The following is an 18,817-nucleotide window of genomic DNA, read 5'->3' as shown; positions in this document are numbered from 1 at the left end:
AGCAGTAAGTGACATAAACAGTCCCATTTGCAGCCGTGGAGAACTAATGTCAATAAAACAGTTATATTTATCTTACACGTTTTAAGTGAACTAAATTGCATTATTTATATTATAATTATTTTTTGATTTTTTTATTATTATTATTATTATTATTATTATTATTATTATTATTATTATTATTATTATCATTATTATTATCATTATTATTATCATTATTATTATCATTATTATTATCATTATTATTATCATTATTATTGTACTTGGTAGACAGAAATACCAATGTTCTACCGAGGTGGTCTTGAGTTGCCGTTCGTGTCACTCCCACAACACTAGGGGGCAGTATTTCTTCCCACTGACCAAAGCCCAACCCTAACCTGACTCGACGAGGCAGCAGCTTTGTCCGACCGGCGTTTGATTCCGCAGCAGAAGGTCGTCTTATTCAACAACACTAAAAACTAAAGTCAACGATAGCGTCACGTCGCTAATTGTCCTCACGATCGAGCGAAGAAGCGACGGAATAAAAAATGGACGTTGGTAAAAGTCGACAAGTTGTGGTTAGCTGACGTCGTGTTTGTTCGCACTCGTTGCTAGTTAAGTGGCTAGCTGTTAGCATCACTTTACGAAACCCATAGATATCACCTGAAACATCGGGGAGACACATTCGCCACTTAGCCTGTACGTCTTAATTTTATTCAAACTCGTCCCGATTAGTCAATGTTTTTATTTTAAATCGTGTACTTTCGCGCCTGAAACGTGGATTGGAAAAACCGAGTAGCCACCGCGTAGTTTTGGACCTAGCTAAGTGTTTGTTGATAGTTTTTTTGGAGCAAGGATTTTTTGATCGGACTGGGTAGCTACTGGTTTGATGGCAGCTGCAGCTGGTGCCCGAAGGCTACCCATCGGAGTGCGGACATTGAGTGACTTTCTGCAGATCGCTACTGTGGGGTCTCCTCGCTCAACTCGCTCAGTTCTGCAAAGGGGATGCATGAGACAACAACAAATCAGGTACGAATGTTACGCTTCTGTCTTCAGTACAAACATCCCGAGGTTATTCTAGAGGGAAAGAGTGGGAAAGGTGTGTGATTCGTTAGGACAATGGAGGGAAAGACTGAGAATATGATGCTTTTGACATTTTTATGGCCTCTCTTCAAATGACATCGTATGGAGTTCGGGAAATTTCAGTTACCATGGAGATCCGCCATCTTTGCAGCTGTTGGCATACATTTCCAGTGACTAACATTAGCTAAAACAGTTTGAAAAGTGGAGAAAATAGCCGTGAAACAACTCTGTAAGCTGCTGAGTTACTGCTGGTAAAAACATATAACTCACTGTGGTGTCCAAGTGTTTTAATGCGAGCAATAACTCCAGTAACTCTTTTTAAATCTCCATAATTATAATTGCTGCTAATCCCATAATGCTTAGCGATATGACATCACATTCCCGAACTCTACTTTCATTGAAAATCCACAGTTTAGCTGCTCTATAGAGTTCGGGAATGTGACGTCATATCGCTAAGCATTATGGGATTAGCAGCAATTGTAATTATGGAGATTTAAAAACTACTGGAGTTATTATTCACATTAAAACACTTGGACACCGCAGTGAGTTAGATGTATTTACCAGCAGTAACTCAGCAGCTAACGGAGCTGTTCCACGGCTTCTTTCTCCACTTTTTATACCGTTTTTAGCTAATGTTAGTCAATGGAAATGTATGCTAACAGCTGCAAAGATAGTGGCTCTCCATGGTAACGGTAGATTTTCCCGAACTATAACATTGAATTGGCATACTTGTCATGACAAGTAGCCCGCAGTAGGCTACAAATGCCCTGTACAGCTATGTGTCCCCCTATTTCCCTGCAAGACACATAAAAAATATGGATATTACTTTAGTCTCCAAGTAAATACTACTGTTTTAAAAGCATAATTTCGGAGCCTTAATGAAAAAGTGACTTAGGGTGACTTAGGCTGCCAAAGGGACAGGTGGTGTCTTTGGCAGCTGGTTGGGTGGCATTTAGGTCAATACGATCAATATAATAAATCAATAGAGTTTGGGAAAGACCACAGTTACCATGGAGATTCACCATCTTTGCAGCTGTTTCATTGACTAACATTAGCTAAAACGGTATCAATAGTGGAGAAAATAGCCGTGAAACAACTCTGTTAGCTGCTGTGTTACTGCTGGTAAAAACATCTATCACACTGTGGTGTCAAAGTGTTTTAATGCGAACAATAACTCCAGTATTTTAACTTTTAAAATCTCCATTAGTTTACAATTGCTGCTAATCCCATAATGCTTAGCGATATGACGTCACATTCCCGAACTCTACTCTCATTTAAAATCCACAGTTTCGCTGCTCTATAGAGTTCGGGAATGTGACGTCATATCGCTAAGCATTATGGGATTAGCAGCAATTGTAATGGAGATTTTAAAAGTTAAAACACTGGAGTTATTGTTCACATTAAAACACTTGGACACCACAGTGTGTTAGATGTATTTACCAGAAGTAACCAGCAGCTAACGGAGCTGTTCCACGGCTATTTTCTCCACTTTTTATACTGTTTTAATCCAATATTACTCAATGGAAATGTATGCTAACAGCTACAAAGATGGTGGATCTCCATGGTAACTGTAGAATTTCCCGAACTCTATAACATTGAATTGGCATACTTGTCATGACAAGTAGCCCGCAGTCGGCTACAAATGCCCTGTACAGGTCTGTGTCCCCCTATTTCCCTGCAAGACACATAAAAAACACGGATATTACTTTAGTTTCCAAGTAAATACTACTTTTTTAAAAGCATAATTTCGGAGCCTTAATGAAAAAGTGACTTAGGGTGACTTAGGCTGCCAAAGGGACAGGTGGTGTCTTTGGCAGCTGGTTGGGTGGCATTTAGGTCAATACGATCAATATAATAAATCAATAGAGTTTGGGAAAGACCAGAGTTACCATAGAGATTCGCCATCTTTGCAGCTGTTTCATTGACTAACATTAGCTAAAACGGTATCAATAGTGGAGAAAATAGCCGTGAAACAACTCTGTTAGCTGCTGTGTTACTGCTGGTAAAAACATCTAACACACTGTGGTGTCAAAGTGTTTTAATGTGAACAATAACTCCAGTATTTTAACTTTTAAAATCTCCATTAGTTTACAATTGCTGCTAATCCCATAATGCTTAGCGATATGACGTCACATTCCCGAACTCTACTCTCATATAAAATCCACAGTTTAGCTGCTCTATAACATTGAAGTGGCATGTCTTTTTTTTTTTTCATTTTATTTAGTTATTTCATTCAAAAGTGATGTCATGCAATCACAATAAAACCGCCAAGCCAACACAGTACGAATGAAACGGAGCAGAGGAGAAGAACAAGTCTTATAATATCTGCCCCCTACTTGTCATGACAAGTAGCCCGCAGTCGGCTACAAATGCCCTGTACAGCTATGTGTCCCCCTATTTCCCTGCAAGACACATAAAAAATACGGATATTACTTTAGTCTCTAAGTAAATGCTACTGTTTTAAAAGCATAGTTTCGGAGCCTCAATGAAAAAGTTACTTAGGGTGACTTAGGCTGCCAAAGGGACAGGTGGTGTCTTTGGCAGCTGGTTGGGTGGCATTTAGGTCAATACGATCAATATAATAAATCAGTAGAGTTCGGGAAAGACCACAGTTACCATGGATATTCGCCATCTTTGCAGCTGTTTCATTGACTAACATTAGCTAAAACGGTATCAATAGTGGAGAAAAAAGCCGTGGAACAGCTCCATTAGCTGCTGAGTAACTGCTGGTAAAAACATCTATCACACTGTGGTGTCCAAGTGTTTTAATGTGAACAATAACTCCAGTAGTTTAACTTTTAAAATCTCCATAATTACAATTGCTGCTAATCCCATAATGCTTAGCGATATGACATCACATTCCCGAACTCTACTCTCATTTAAAATCCACAGTTTAGCTGCTCTATAGAGTTCGGGAATGTGACGTCATATCGCTAAGCATTATGGGATTAGCAGCAATTGTAATTATGGAGATTTTAAAAGTTAAAACACTGGAGTTATTGTTCACATTAAAACACTTGGACGCCACAGTGTGATAGATGTATTTACCAGCAGTAACTCAGCAGCTAACGGAGTCGTTCCACGTGTTTTTTCTCCACGTTTTATACCGATATTAGCTAATGTTAGTCAATGGAAATGTATGCTAACAGCTGCAAAGATGGCGGATCTCCATGGTAACTGTAGAATTTCCCGAACTCTATAACATTGAATTGGCATACTTGTCATGACAAGTAGCCCGCAGTAGGCTACAAATGCCCTGTACAGCTATGTGTCCCCCTATTTCCCCCAAAAAGTATATCCATGGGTTACCAGATATTATCCGCGCATAATCCACGTGAATTAGATATCCGATCCATTTCCACGCGTAGTCAAAAAGTAAATATATAATCCATCGACCCACACGCTTGAAGTTTAACTGTGATTGCGCGTGAACTGCATAATCAAAACTCAAGCGGAAGACTGTAAGGTCCATTCGTTTGTCCCTTCCAACGTAAACAAAAAATAATATATTAACTTCCTTAACGCATAACAAGCGGGATTTGGAAAAGAATCCAAATAATTTCGGTGCAGACAATTTAGCGATATGGATCAAGGTCCTTGAGTTCTCTTACCATTATCACTTTGGCCTGCTCCGGAGTCGTCCCCTTTACTTGAATAAACACCTTGCAGTTCCTCGTCCACGTTGATTTGATTGGATGCGCATAACACAACATTATTGATTGATGTGTGACTTGTGCGAATTCATTTTGTAACTAATTGATACAGAAACATAATCATTTTGTCCTCGTCTTCAGATGGTAGAACTGCTGTATACTCTAAGTTGCTATTAAGTTGCAATAGGGTTTGGCTTTAGATTTTTCAGTCATTGTTTCAGTGTTTTCATGTTTTGTAGTCAATCGTGTCTGTGTGAAGATACTGACTGAAATAAACTGAACTAACTACTTTAGTCTCCAAGTAAATACTACCTTTTTAAAAGCATAATTTCGGAGCCTTAATGAAAAAGTGACTTAGGGTGACTTAGGCTGCCAAAGGGACAGGTGGTCGGGTGGCATTCAGGTCAATACGATCAATATAATAAATCAATATGTGTAGACGTGGGCACTTGCCAGGTTAAATTAGACAGATTTTCCAAAGTGATTATACTCCTCTCTCAGATGGAAAAAGGAGTACTCGATTCCTGTTGTGACGAAATGTGTATTACATAAACATATATGTTGACAATCCTGCTATATTTAACCAACAATACCTCACAATGTGCCAGTAGACACTTGACATTTATCTGCCCCCATCTGAACTTAACACCACGGGAATATAGGCCGGTGTCGTGTCATAAGAAACAAGGCAAAAGGCCATTAAAATCCCCTGGGTTTTTAAACACAGTTAGTTCATAATCTGACTTGTCTACTCTACAAATCAATAAGGAGAGGAGAAACTACATCCTCGTTTTAATGCTGCCGGGTGTCAAATTACAGTGTTTTTCCTGTTTGTGTGAAAGGAGAGTTGGAGAAATTACCAGCTAATCTCATTCTCAGCACAGAGCCCCCTTGTGAAGGCTGTGTGGTCATTATTCGCTGGAAAGTGCACATGGCCGGCGTGACCTTGTTGTTTGTGACCTGTGAGTTTGAAAGGCAGCTCCCTTTCCAGAAATAGTGTAACAGTAAATATTTTCTTTTCCAGATATCTGTCGTCATGCGGTATACTAATGACACGGACTCCCAAAGTGCTCTGCCTCCAAGACTGCGACACCATGTCCGCTCTTCCCCAAAGCAGGAGCTTCATCAGCCTCACCAACAAAAGGAAGGAGTACTCGGAGCGCAGGATAATGGGGTAATTCATATTAGGGCTGCAACTAACGATTATTTTGGTAATTGATTAATCTACCGGTTATTTTTGCGATTAGTCGATTAATCGCTTGGCTGTGAATGGTGGATGAAAATTGTATTTTTTCATTTATTTTTAATCACATAAAGCTAAAGTGGCATCTCTTGAGGACATGTTGATGGAGTAAACTTAAGCTGTGTTGTAAAGTGTTTTTGTAGGGCCAGTCCTGCTTTATTAATTGGATGAGACACAGACAGATATCTATGAAATTTTCAATGTACAAAACTCTACAGACCCTAACTTGAAAAACAAAGTAGGTTTCCATCAAAAATAAAAAATGTTCATGTAATTTTTGCTCTTTTTAAGTCTGTGTTTACTAGAAAACGATTAATCGATTACTAAAATAGTTGACAACTATTTCAATAATCGATTAGTTGACGATTAATCGATTAGTTGTTTCAGCCCTAATTCATATCACTACTACAATTTAGTATATGAGGAAAGATGTGATCATTTACAAGAATTGCTTTGAGTGTTGTGGTGTTTTAGTACAGCGTGTGTGAGGGTGGTTGTTACTAGGGCTGCTCGATTATTGAAAAAATAATAATCACGATTATTTGTTGCCTTTAAAAAAAAAGACTTGATTTTATTTATATATTTATAAATGAAATAAAAAACTATGCTGAATATTTTATGTTTTCTGGACAGTCATAAAAGTACAAATGATTTCAAGTTTGCCTTGATTAAAGAGAAGTCCCTGTTTCACACCTGCCCCCTGCTGGCCGGCCCTCACACCTGCGCAAGTAAACTGAGCAGCGTGGCCTGATGACATCATCACACGGCGCCGTTTGTTTTTATGGCAGGCAAAAGCACGAGCCGCGGCACGGGAAATGCGAAGGGAAAAAATCCCAGCGCCGTGAAATAACGCAAGTCTGCTTAGCAAAAAAAAAAGAATTATTAACCCCTTAACTCCCGCCTGAATCGAGCACATTTTCTCCAGTTTGGCTTTACCCCAATCCAAAAGCTTCTGGAAAAAAGGTGAGAAAACAGCAACAAAACTGAGACGAAAACAATGATGGAAATGTGACAAAAAAGTCACAAGAAATGGACAAAAATGTGACCAAAAAAATGATAAAAATTTGACCAAAAATGTGACAAAAATATTGGAAAAATTGACAAAAAATGACCAAAATTTCATTTAAAAATTGATGAAAAAATGACCAAAATGTGAAAAAAAAGACAAAAAATTGATAAAAAATGACCAAAATGTGAAAAAAAAAAAGACAAAAAATTGATAAAAAATGACCAAAATTTCATTTAAAAATTGATGAAAAAATGACCAAAATGTGAAAAAAAGACAAAAAATTGATAAAAAAATGACAAAAATGTGAAAAAAAAAAGACAAAAATGTGATAAAAAATGACCAAAAGTGACAATAATTAGTTGAATACCCAACAAAAAAATGATGGAAAAAAATGTGTTGACGTGAGGAAAAAGATCCTCTTGGTTCCGGCGGGAGTTAAGAGGTTAAAGAAAAAAAAAATATATATAAATATTTTCGATTATGCTAATTTTGTAATCGTTTAGTGTAATAATCGAAATTGTAATTGAATTTCGATTAACTGCACAGCCCTAGTTGTTACAAACATATTTGGCTTCGTAAGGGGGAAATAAGAGTCGATCTTTGCTAATATACTTGTTATATACTTGCTTTCTTCTGGAATGGGTATTGATTGTATCGTATTACCACGAACAAAGTTATTACACTTTATTGACGCACTACACTCTTTTATTTTTCAGGTTTTCTATGCTGGAGATGTACGACGTGGTGGCCAATGTTGATGATTACAAGCACTTTGTTCCTTGGTGCAAGAAGTCCCAGACCATCATGAAAAGAGCGGGCCACTGCAAAGCCCAGCTGGAAGTGGGTTTTCCTCCTGTGGTGGAGCGATACACGTCCATGATCACCTGCGTCAGGCCGCACCTCGTCAAGGTAAGTGCGAGGGAATTTAAAACGTCTGAACGAGTTACATTTTCTATGAAACGTCACAGAATAATCAACAGAATTTTACAAGAGTAGAAGCTCACAACACACACGATTTTCGAAGGGGCTTTGGATGATGTTTCAGTCTTCATCGGATCATCTCTCTTTTTCGTTAACCACAGTGTTCTTTTTAATTGTCCAGGCGGTGTGCACCGATGGAAAGTTGTTCAATCACCTTGAGACAATATGGCGCTTTAGCCCTGGAATCCCCGGTTACCCACGCACCTGCACTGTGGACTTTTCTGTAAGGATCCCCCATTCTATTAGTGTCATTAGATGTGCAGCCTCTACTTTTGGTTTTGTGCTACTTCCTAGGATTGAATCATTACTCAAAGTCTGAAGATTGTTGTACAGTATTTAAGAGAAATGTCTTTTGTAGGAAACTAAATAATACCGTCCTGGTACATTTATAGGCGAGTGATTCCATCAGTGTTAATTTCGTCGACTATAATATTTAGTCTTAAGTGATATTTTTTCCGACTAAAATTGGACTAAAACTAAATTAAAAGTTTCTCATGAGACTAAAACTATGACTAAAATGTCCAGATATTTTAGTCGACTAAAATAAGACTAAATAAAAATGAAAAGGAGAGACTAAAATCATCCAAACTTCTATTGAGCGTCTGAAAGAGCCTCAGATCATTTAAATTCACTGCCAAATGAACAAGTTTGTGCTTTGTTCATGTGGAGCAGCTCCATGAAGCAGAGGAACAAGATTAAATATGATTATGATGAATATTATAAATATAAGTCGACAAAACTAGTCTTCATTTTAGTCGACTAAAACTAGACTAAAATGTAAAAGTTTTTTTTGACTAAATCTTGACTAAAATTAAATTACATTTTAGTCAAAAGACTAAGACTAAAACTACAATAAAATATGTTGTCAAAATTAACACTGGATTTCATCTGTTGGTCCAGCAATTTTTTTTAGTCAGTTCATACTTCAGTCCTGCAGTGTTCATTTTGACAACATATTTTTATTTAGTTTTAGTCTTTGTCTTTTGACGAAAATGTAATTCGATTTTAGTTTAGTTTTAGTCAAAAAAAACTTTTCAATTTTAGTCTAGTTTTCGTCGACCAAAATTTAAGACGAATTTAGTCGACTTTGCATTGATAATATTCATTATAATCATATTTAATGTTGTTCCTCTGCTTCATGGAGCTGCTCCACATGAACAAAGCTCAGAGCTGATCCTTTGGCAGAGAATTTACATGATCTGAGGCTCTTTCAGACGCTCAATAGAAGTTTGGATGATTTTAGTCTCTCCTTTTCATTTTTATTCAGTCTTATTTTAGTCGACTAAAATATCTGGACATTTTAGTCATAGTTTTAGTCTCATGAACAACTTAGGATTTTGTTTTAGTCCAATTTTAGTCGTCAAAAATATCACTTTGACTAAAATTAAGACTAAATATTTTAGTCGACGAAATTAACACTTCAGTCCTGGATATAAATGGTTCAGTTTCTCCGCTGTGGGATTGATTAAAGGCCCTTTACCCGATTTTCTTTTAATTTAATGAAAGAGGGGAGTGTAGTTTTACATTATTGTCATTCAAATTCACATTTCTAACATCCCAATTCTTCACAGGGATGAGTTTATCACCATTTACTAGCTGCTGAAACTCAATGTTTTATAATTAGATGCCAAGCACTGAGGTTTTTTTCATAAATATAATTCACAGATTTACTCCACTACTAAAAAAAAATAGGTGTTTGGCCTTTAAGCTCTCAATTACTTAAAGGTTTTGTTCCATTCTTGCCCAACACACTAATATAACCCGTATCTCATTTCCTCCACCCTCACAGATATCCTTCGAGTTTCGCTCTTTGCTCCATTCCCAGCTGGCCACCATGTTTTTCGACGAGGTGGTGAAGCAGAATGTGGCTGCGTTCGAGCGGCGAGCCTGTAAACTCTACGGACCAGAGACTCGAATCCCGCGAGAACTCATGTTTCACGAGGTGCACCAGACGTGAGCGCGGCGGCGGCGGCGGCGGCGGCGGCGGTGGCGGCAGACTATCCAGATCCGGGCCTTAAAAAAAAACCCCAAAACTTTTACTCTAGTTTCTTTTCCGATCCCACCATGACGAGGCGACCTACTTGACCCCTTTTAAAGAGCTCATCTCAGTAGACCCGATAGCTGCTAATAAATTTATCTAAGACCTTCAAATCATTGGCTGTTAGTTCTATGTAGTGTGTCGCTGCCTCATCACTTCTCATGGCTTGTTTTTGCTACCTCCACTGCAGGGAATATGTGGCGGGAGAACCTGCCTGTGTCCTCGTAGGGCTGCACAATCATAATGCAAGGTTGACCATTTTATATATATTTTTTTAAACAATTATGCAACTGCCTTTTATTTATTTACTACGGTCGTTCAAAGTGGCGCCTGATCAAACCTGAGTGAAGACTAAAGAATCGACAACACAAGAGTTTAAGTGTTCTCTAAACATTTGAAGTCACATTTGGTGAAGTTTAAAGGCAAGGCCGTGGGAACCCAGGGTGCTGAGGGCGCTGCAGCACCCCCCCCCCCCTGGTGGATAGTTTGTGAACTGCAGGCAATATCAACCCCTTAAGTCCCCACTGAACCGAGCACATTTTCTCCAGCTTTGCCCCAAGTCCAAAAGCTTCTGGAAAAAAGGTGTGAAAACGGCAACAAAACTGAGACGAAAACAAGGATGGAAATGTGAAAAAAGTGAGAAAACGTTGACGAAAAAGTGAAAAAAAATTGACAAAAAATGGACAAAAAAAATGACAAAAATGGACAAAAAAGTGAGAAAAATTTGACGATAAATTGAGAAAAATGGACGAAAAAGTGATAAGAATTTGACAAAAAAGTGACCAAAAAGTCACGAAAATTTGACAAATTGAGTCGACTGCCCAACAAAAAAGTGGTGAAAAAAAATCTGATGTGAGGAAAAAGATCTATTTAGTTTTGTAGATCTTTCAAATGAGGCGTTACACTGGCCTACAGGATTTGGGTAAAGCTGAACTGGAGAAAATGCTCTCGGTTCAGGCGGGAGTTAAGAGGTTAATAAATAGGATTTATGCACAGAAAAAGTATTTTGGGGGTAAATGTTGTCCCTCAGCGCCCCCTAACTAAAATATCTTCCCACGGCTCTGTTTAAAGGTGCATTATGCAACTTTTTATGTGGAAAAAAACAACATGTATGGTCTCTAGGACGCTCCAGGATCAATTGTTAGGAAGGTTTTCTCCGTTGACGGACCCTGTCACTAGAAAACCTACAAAACGAGTGATCTTGGAGCGTTGTAGAGACCGACGGGATGGAAGTAAAGGCGCCATGATGATCACTCGTACAGCCGCTGGGTCACTACAAGGTCAAACACGCACAAATATCAACCTTTTTTTTCCATATGAAACGTTGCATAATGCGGTTTTAAAGAGAAGAGATGCAAGTTGGTCATTTTATGCTCACTACTGCCACCTCGGGTCTTACACGTAACTGCAGTCTATATATTAAGCTCGCGCATGACGGCAATGACACCTTTTTGAGTGACAGTGCAGGATTTTAGAGGCAGTTGTGGTGAACAGGTCTGAGCTCATTCTAGGACATGGCTGGAACAAGTAGGAACATTTTTAAACTCTGTATAGCCCCTTTAAGGTATACTTTACTCCAGTGTTAATTTTGACAACATATTTTATGTTAGTTTTAGCCTTTTGACTAAAATGTAAATTTATTTTAGTCAAGATTTATTTCATTTTATTTATTTATTTCATTCAAAAGTGATGTTATGCAATCACAATAAAACCGCCAACACCGTATGAAGAAACGGAGCAGAGATCTAGTCAAAAAAAACTTTTAAATCTTAGTCTAGTTTTAGTCGACTAAAATAAAGACTATTTTGGTCGACATATGTTTATAATAATCATTATAATCATATTTAATCGTGGTCCTCGACTTCATGGAGCTGCTCCACATGAATAAAGCTCAGACCTGATCATTTGGCAGTGAATTTAAATGATCTGAGGCTCTTTCAGACGCTCAATAGAAGTTTGGATGATTTTAGTCTCTCCTTTTCATTTTTATTTAGTCTTATTTTAGTCGACTAAAATATCTGGACATTTTAGTCATAGTTTTAGTCTCATGAGAAACTTTTAATTTAGTTTTAGTCCAGTTTTAGTCGTCAAAAATATCACTTTGACTAAAATTAAGACTAAATATTTATTGAAATTAAACACTGCTTTTCTCAAATTTGTCTTCAGCTTTCACCTATCCTCCTATGCTCCCGGGACAAGGGACAAATCTCCAGATCTTGTGCTAGATTTAATCAGGAGCTGGAGTTTGTAGCCTCTTGTCTTTGTTTAGTTGGGCGATATGGATATTGCATTAAAAGGAAATGTCAAGTGCTAAAACGAAAGGCTACATGGATTAGTCCTGTGTGCTTTACCACAAAGGGCCGAACTGACCCGCATGGTTTGGAAGGAGGAGGAAATGTACGAGAACATGCAAAGACCCCCAATCCTGGACCTAATATAACTAATGTATCCCGATGATAATTTACGATCTATTGTGCAGCCCTACACGACAGCCACACGCTATTAATGGAAACGCCGCAGTAAAACGGTGCGAGTGTCACGTTACGCTTGAACGCTACACTCTTTTCGCAGCAATCAGGTTTATTTTTGTAAGAGAAACACTCGGCCTTTTACTCCTTTCTGGGAACAAGTCACGCTCTTTCGAAAGACCTATGAATGGGATAAGTGTCGACATTTAGAGACCTGTTACATGCTAGAAAAAGCACATTATATTTGACAAACCTTTTCATTATCATTGTATCGATTCACGCTTGGTGCAACAACAAAAAAAAGGTTTAATTTATTCAAAAGCGGAGTGTGTTATTGTTATTGAACGTGCCATGTGGTGAGAGAGAGAGATGTCTTTTTGTGACATATTTCAAGGGAAAATACTATATCGGGAAACAAAGATTTATTTTTTTGCTGAATGTTGCTATGCTGTGAGGTTTTTTGTTTGTTTTTTTTTGGTTTGAAAGTTTGAATGGCCATGTTTTTAATGCAATGTGTTATTTTACAGCCAGGAGCGAGGTTTTCAACTGTTCATGGGTTTGAACTTTACATCCCGTGACCTTTTCCTTTTTATTTTACTGTTCAAAACAGATCATTGGTCTGCGGTCCTAGTTTTACAAAGATACAGACGGCATCTCGTCATAGAAGGGGGCGTGGCTTCGCCGAGGGGGAAAATAGAATCTTTAGAGAAACACAATTTTTCCCTCTTTTTAGACATTTTCTGGTGGAATATCAACTTATTTCTCACACAAATAAAGTCAAGTGTAAATCGGGCCCATATGGATATTGTTGGAGATTGTTCAGTAGAAGCGAAAAAACGGCAGTTGTAGCTCGCGCTAGCTAAACGTTAGCATTAGCACGATGCTAGCATGTAGCATCAAGTTAGCATTCTCCGTTATTCATGTGTTTATGGGCTGTTGAGCCACTTTGCTCCTCCCCATGTCTTTGTATTTTTATTTAGTAGAAACTATATTCATAATTCAGTGTTTGTTAAAGTAGTTTTTGAATAATTATAGAAAGTTTTGATTTTTTTCAAAATTGTTTTCCCCCTTGTTTTAAAAAATGAACATATATGGGCGAATCCAGAGACACCGTCTGTATCTATAGCCTGAAACCCATGGATAGATACAGACGGCATCTCTAGAATCATCCATATATGGTCATGTTTGAAAACAGTTAAGGGGGAAAACAATTTTGAAAAAAATCTAAACTTTCTTTAATTATTCAAAACTACTTAAATAAACGCTGAATTATGAACATAGTTTTCTACAAAATAAAGATACAAAGACATGGGGAGGAGCAAAGTGGTTCAACAGCCTATAAATAAATGAAAAAAACGGAGAATGCTAACTTGATGCTACATGTTAGCATCGGGCTAATGCTAGCTACAACTGCCGTTTTTTCGCTTCTACTGAACAATCTGCTGTGAGAAAATATCCATATGGACCCGATTTACACTGGATTTTATTTATGTGATAAATAAGTTCATATTCCACCAGAAAATGGCTAAAAAGGGGGAAAAATTGTGTTTCTCTAAAGATTCTATTTTCCCCCTTGGCAAAGCCACGCCCCCTTCTATGACGACATGCCGTATCTATACTAAACTCACAGGGAAACCAGGATTATGGCTTGCAATATTCTTAAACTGTCTTGAATTGTTCAATATTGTTGAAATATTGCACTATTTCAACACACAACACTCCATTAAATTTCAACAAAAATCCTAAGCAATTTGTTTTCTCTTCTGCAAATTGTGTCAAAACAAGGATTTCAATCGTAAAAGCAAATTAGGACCAAAACTTGGTAAACGCTAGATAAAATTAAAATGACAAACTAAACTTTTGAAGATTTTTAAGTTACCATGTGTCTATTTTAAGCTAAAATGTGAAAACCTTTGAAGATGTAATAACAATAATTTGGTGATATTTCATGCAGCCATAGTTCCAACTACCATAATGGGAAACACTCTATAATAACTACACCTTATTTAGCTTTAATAAATGATGAATTAACACTTGATTCCTCATGAACAATTCGTTAGTTCTTCTTAGTTCTTCACATACTTCACTTATTCTTTGTCAAGTAGTTCTTAAATGTTCGTCACACCAAACTAATGAATTGTTAATGCTGATTTTAGCGTTAACGCATCATGTATCGAGGCTAAATAAGGTGTAGTTATTATAAAGTGTCTCCACATTCTCAACATATCGAGACACAAACGCACCTTCCTTGCCTGGCTGTAAGAATAAATCATTATCTGTGGTGGAGTTGCTCACGTTTCATTGTGTCACATATTTATTACGGTGCATGGATGTATAAATGTATTGCTTTTGTTTTGATTCGGGGCTTTGTTTTAGCGTAATACACATCGCATTGCCCACGAACCATCGTCGTTCCAACCCAGTGTTCTTCATTTCGTGAATCGGATGAATTGCCAAAGCGTTACGCCGCATTAATGATCGGATTCTAAAGTTCGGAATTGGCTCGTTTTAATCTAGGACTCGACTCCCCCCCCAAAACTTTCTGACATTTAGAGCCTTATAAGACAAAGAGTATATAAATAAAAGTATACAGCTGATTAATGCATGAGGAATGTATTCTTTCAAGAGATTTTAATTGCATTCGAGTGTCAAAAAGCAATAAAAAATGTGCAATGTAGTTTTATTTTTCCATTGTGGTATTGGGCAATGATATGCAAGGTTTAGTTCTATAGGAAGAAATGAATGTTCAGCACCGAGTTAGTGTTAGGACAGTGCAAACGTGGCCAAGACGCCCCTCCAGAAACCAGAGCGGGGTCCTGGTATGTGGGCCAGCTATTAATACATTTGGAAGAGGTAAGAACAGCCGACATTTTATGCCGAGTTCATTGTCGGAGCAACTTCTGAGAACAATTTGCAGGGTTCGATAAAGAGCATTATGGGTGATGGTTTATAATGTTGGGTGGAGGGAAGGGGGCAGTTTTTGTAAGAAATCTCCCAAACGAAAAGTAACAGAAGTGTTAATTTCGTCTTAATTTTGTGTCTGAACGGTCGTAAATTTACACTTTATTTTAACCATAAGTAACTTTCTGCCATTTCGTTGTGTAAAAGTAGCTCCCAGGGTAAAAAGGATGAAGACCCCGGATCAGTATTAATTATATTTAGTCTTAATTTTAGTGTTAATTTCCAGGAGGATTAATTTCAGTCAAAAAAAAGTAAAATTAGACTAAAATGAGTTGTTTATGAGACTAAAACTATGACTAAAATCAACAGATATTTACGTTGACTAAAATATGACTAAATATTTTTTTTTTTAAAGAAGACACTAAAATCACCAAACTTCCAATGATTATACAACATATTATGAATGTTAAAGTTGTCTAAATAACTTATAGTTTTTTTCATGCAATTTTAAGTCGACTAAAACTACACTAAAATTGGAGAGAATTGTTTGACTAAATCTTGACTAAAATGAAATGACATTTTTATCAAAAGTTAATATGTAATAACACTGGTGCAGACCTGATTTAGCCCTGATTTAACACATTTGGGCTCTAGTCCAAACCATAGACTGTAAAATTAAGAATATCACTATAATCATCAATTTTACAGTCTATGGTCCAAACGAACAAAAAACGATGTCATCCAAACAGTGTTAATTTCGTCGACTATAATATTTAGTCTAAATTTTAGTCAAAGTGATATTTTTTCTGACTAAAATTGGACTAAAACTAAATTAAAAGTTTCTCATGAGACTAAAACTGTGACTAAAATGTCCAGACAATTTAGTCGACTAAAATAAGACTAAATCAAAATGAAAAAAAGGAGAGACTAAAATCATCCAAACTTCTATTGACCGTCTGACAGAGCCTCAGATCATTTAAATTCACTGCCAAATGAACAGGTTTGTGCTTTATTCATGTGGAGCAGCTCCATGAAGTCGAAGACCACGATTAAATATGATTATAATGAATATTATAAATATAAGTCGACTAAATTAGTCTTAAATTTAGTCGACTAAACTGACGTGCAATTTTAGTCGACAAAATCTCGAGTAAAAATATATTACATTTTAGTCAAAAGACTAAGACCAGTCCCCCATTTGGGAGAACGCATTCCCCCAATTCAGTTTTTTTCAGGGTAAAGGATCCGGGAAATATTTAGGAGGATCCGGCAAAAAATGTATCTGATATAATGGTGTTTAATGAGAGTGTTCCGGCAAATGTTTTGGCCTGTTCCCCCAATCCATTACATCAGACCAAAAGTGTTCCTGAAAATACGAATTTACAAATTAAGCACTAAGACTAAGACTAAAACTAAAATAAAATACGTTGTCAAAATTAACACTGAGTAACAGTTGATTTTCCTCATCAGTGTTCGATAGTGATTGGATTCAGCTGCCTGACACATTATTTTCCTTCCTACTGGACAGCATCACGCTCATGTTTTCGGACGCCTTTCAGAGAAAATAATGGGCATGAGTTCATATTTTCGGACAAAGGAGACAATGAACTTCGAGGCAGTTTTTGTTTCATGTGGATTCTTCCAGTAATGTCCGAGATATTAACCAAAAACTTAAAAAAAAAATCTACAATTCCCCAGTTTCCATAGTGACCTCTATTGTCAGTTGCCCTCCACCTCAACTTTAAACTATGGGCTCTCTGTGATGTCACGTTTCAGTCATGTGACCTTTGTTGTTATGGCGGCCATTTTGAATACCAAAGTAGAATTATAGAGCTCCGCAGTCCCGCCCACTCCTGGTCACGTGTCAGGGTCCGACACAAAAAAAAACATGTATTTTTAGCACTGACTTTTCCAAAAAGTCAGTTATTAAAGAGGGGGTATTCTGCTTTTTTCAATCATAGCACCAGTCTATATCACACTACAATGATGACCAAACCTTCTGCTGGTCTGTAAATGCAGTAAATTACAATAACTGCCTTGTATAAAATGTCTCTCTCAAAATGGCTGTAGTGAATGTCTTGAAATTGGCTTGTTGCACAATGTGGCTATGCTAGTTCCTCTGAGCTGAAGTTGTGGGCGCTAGTACTTCCTGTCCGTATTAATTTCCATTAAGATTAGCTTAGACCTGTTCGAATCATCGTCTTTCCTAAAGATTCTGTGGTGGACAGTGAGTTCCTGGTAGATGATCACTTCCTGCAGGTAAACGAGTTGCTGTACAGTGTAAATATTTCCGTAGAGGAGACGTCTATGTTTATAAGGATCAGTGAGTTTGTCTTGAAGCTAAAGGCTAACATTAATTTCATGCATTATACAATTTGAAATAGTGGCTAAAATATAAACTAATCCATCATTTTAATCTGTATTTATTTTGATCCATTTTTTTCATAGCATGTTAGCCTTTAGCTTCAAGACAAACTATCAATCCTTTATGATCACAGATGTCTCCTCTGAACTCGTTACATCAAGATTTGAACACACAGTAAATGATATATGATCTACCAGGAACTCACTGCTAACCACGTAATCTTTAGAAAATATGATTATTCCAGCAGGTCCGAGCTAATCTCTAGGATTAGGAATAAAAGAAAACAGACAGGAAGTACTGGCGCTCTCAACTTCAAGTCAGAGGAACTAGCATAGCCATACCGTGCATTTGGCATCCGCACAGTAAAGTGAAGATTACTGCGCGGATTTCGAATTACTCCTGGTATTATTACGCCATACAATATAGTCCCCCCTTTTATCCGCTTAGAAAATCCACATTGTTTAATTTTGTGTAATTATACTTTGTAGTGGAACACTTCACGTAACCATATTTAAATAGGGAAAACGTGGAAGAGCTTGGTAGCTTCTATCTTGACCTGTTTTGGAGCTATAGAGGAGAGAGGGAGAGGCTAAATGCTAACGCCGTCTGCGCTGTGTTTACGTGACTGAAGGCACGGGTGAAGATCAGACAGGTCCTAAAGAACTCGTCAAAGCTAAGGTAAGAACATGTCTCAGTGTGTAAAAACGGTGGCCTGTTCCTTTAAAATCTCATCCCATGACTTCCTGAAACCTGTTAAGACTAATAAAAGTAAACAAGGTGGTCAATAACAAACTTAATGTCAAGCCCGGGCCTCTTTAGGAGGCTTAAAAGTCCACTACGGGATAAAGTGGAAGAGACCAATTTTATGTTTCAGCCATTTTTCCACATTTTTTGATAAATAAAAACGATTGAAATGACATCGATTGCCCCGCCCAAGACTGTGATGCTACGACAAAGCCAATACTGAAACATCTGTTACTTAATGTGCAGCCGTTTCACAAAAGACCCAACGCTTGTTAATAAAACCTTTTATTTTCCATTTTTTGTGAAGTTTTCCAATATTCTTTTCCTGCCCGTTTTGACCCATCAACATCACATCC

The 18,817-nt window shown here is 37.4% G+C and overlaps 1 protein-coding gene across 1 annotated transcript; it reads left to right on the top strand.

The window, feature by feature from the left end:
• Nucleotides 1-375: 375 nt before the first annotated feature.
• coq10a (coenzyme Q10A) lies at nt 376-10,349 on the top strand. Its single transcript, XM_079558950.1, has 5 exons — nt 376-1,005; nt 5,737-5,886; nt 7,681-7,873; nt 8,067-8,168; nt 9,735-10,349. Exons 1-5 carry the CDS (start codon nt 866-868, stop codon nt 9,900-9,902), a joined length of 753 nt encoding a protein of 250 aa, XP_079415076.1. The 5' UTR covers nt 376-865; the 3' UTR covers nt 9,903-10,349.
• The last annotated feature ends 8,468 nt before the right edge of the window (nt 10,350-18,817 follow it).

This window comes from Gobius niger (genome assembly GCF_951799975.1).
Source record: "Gobius niger genome assembly, chromosome: 6".
Taxonomy (NCBI): domain Eukaryota; kingdom Metazoa; phylum Chordata; class Actinopteri; order Gobiiformes; family Gobiidae; genus Gobius; species Gobius niger.
The sequence above is the reverse complement of the archived record's forward strand: the minus strand, read 5'-3'. Positions and strand labels throughout refer to the sequence as shown.

Coding starts and splice junctions, on each gene's coding strand:
- coq10a (XM_079558950.1), top strand. CDS start 866: ATGGCAGCTGCAGCTGGTGCCCGAAGGCTACCCATCGGAGTGCGGACA. Junction 5,887..7,680: donor TCGGAGCGCAGGATAATGGG/GTAATTCATATT, acceptor TTTATTTTTCAG/GTTTTCTATGCTGGAGATGT. Junction 7,874..8,066: donor TCAGGCCGCACCTCGTCAAG/GTAAGTGCGAGG, acceptor TTAATTGTCCAG/GCGGTGTGCACCGATGGAAA.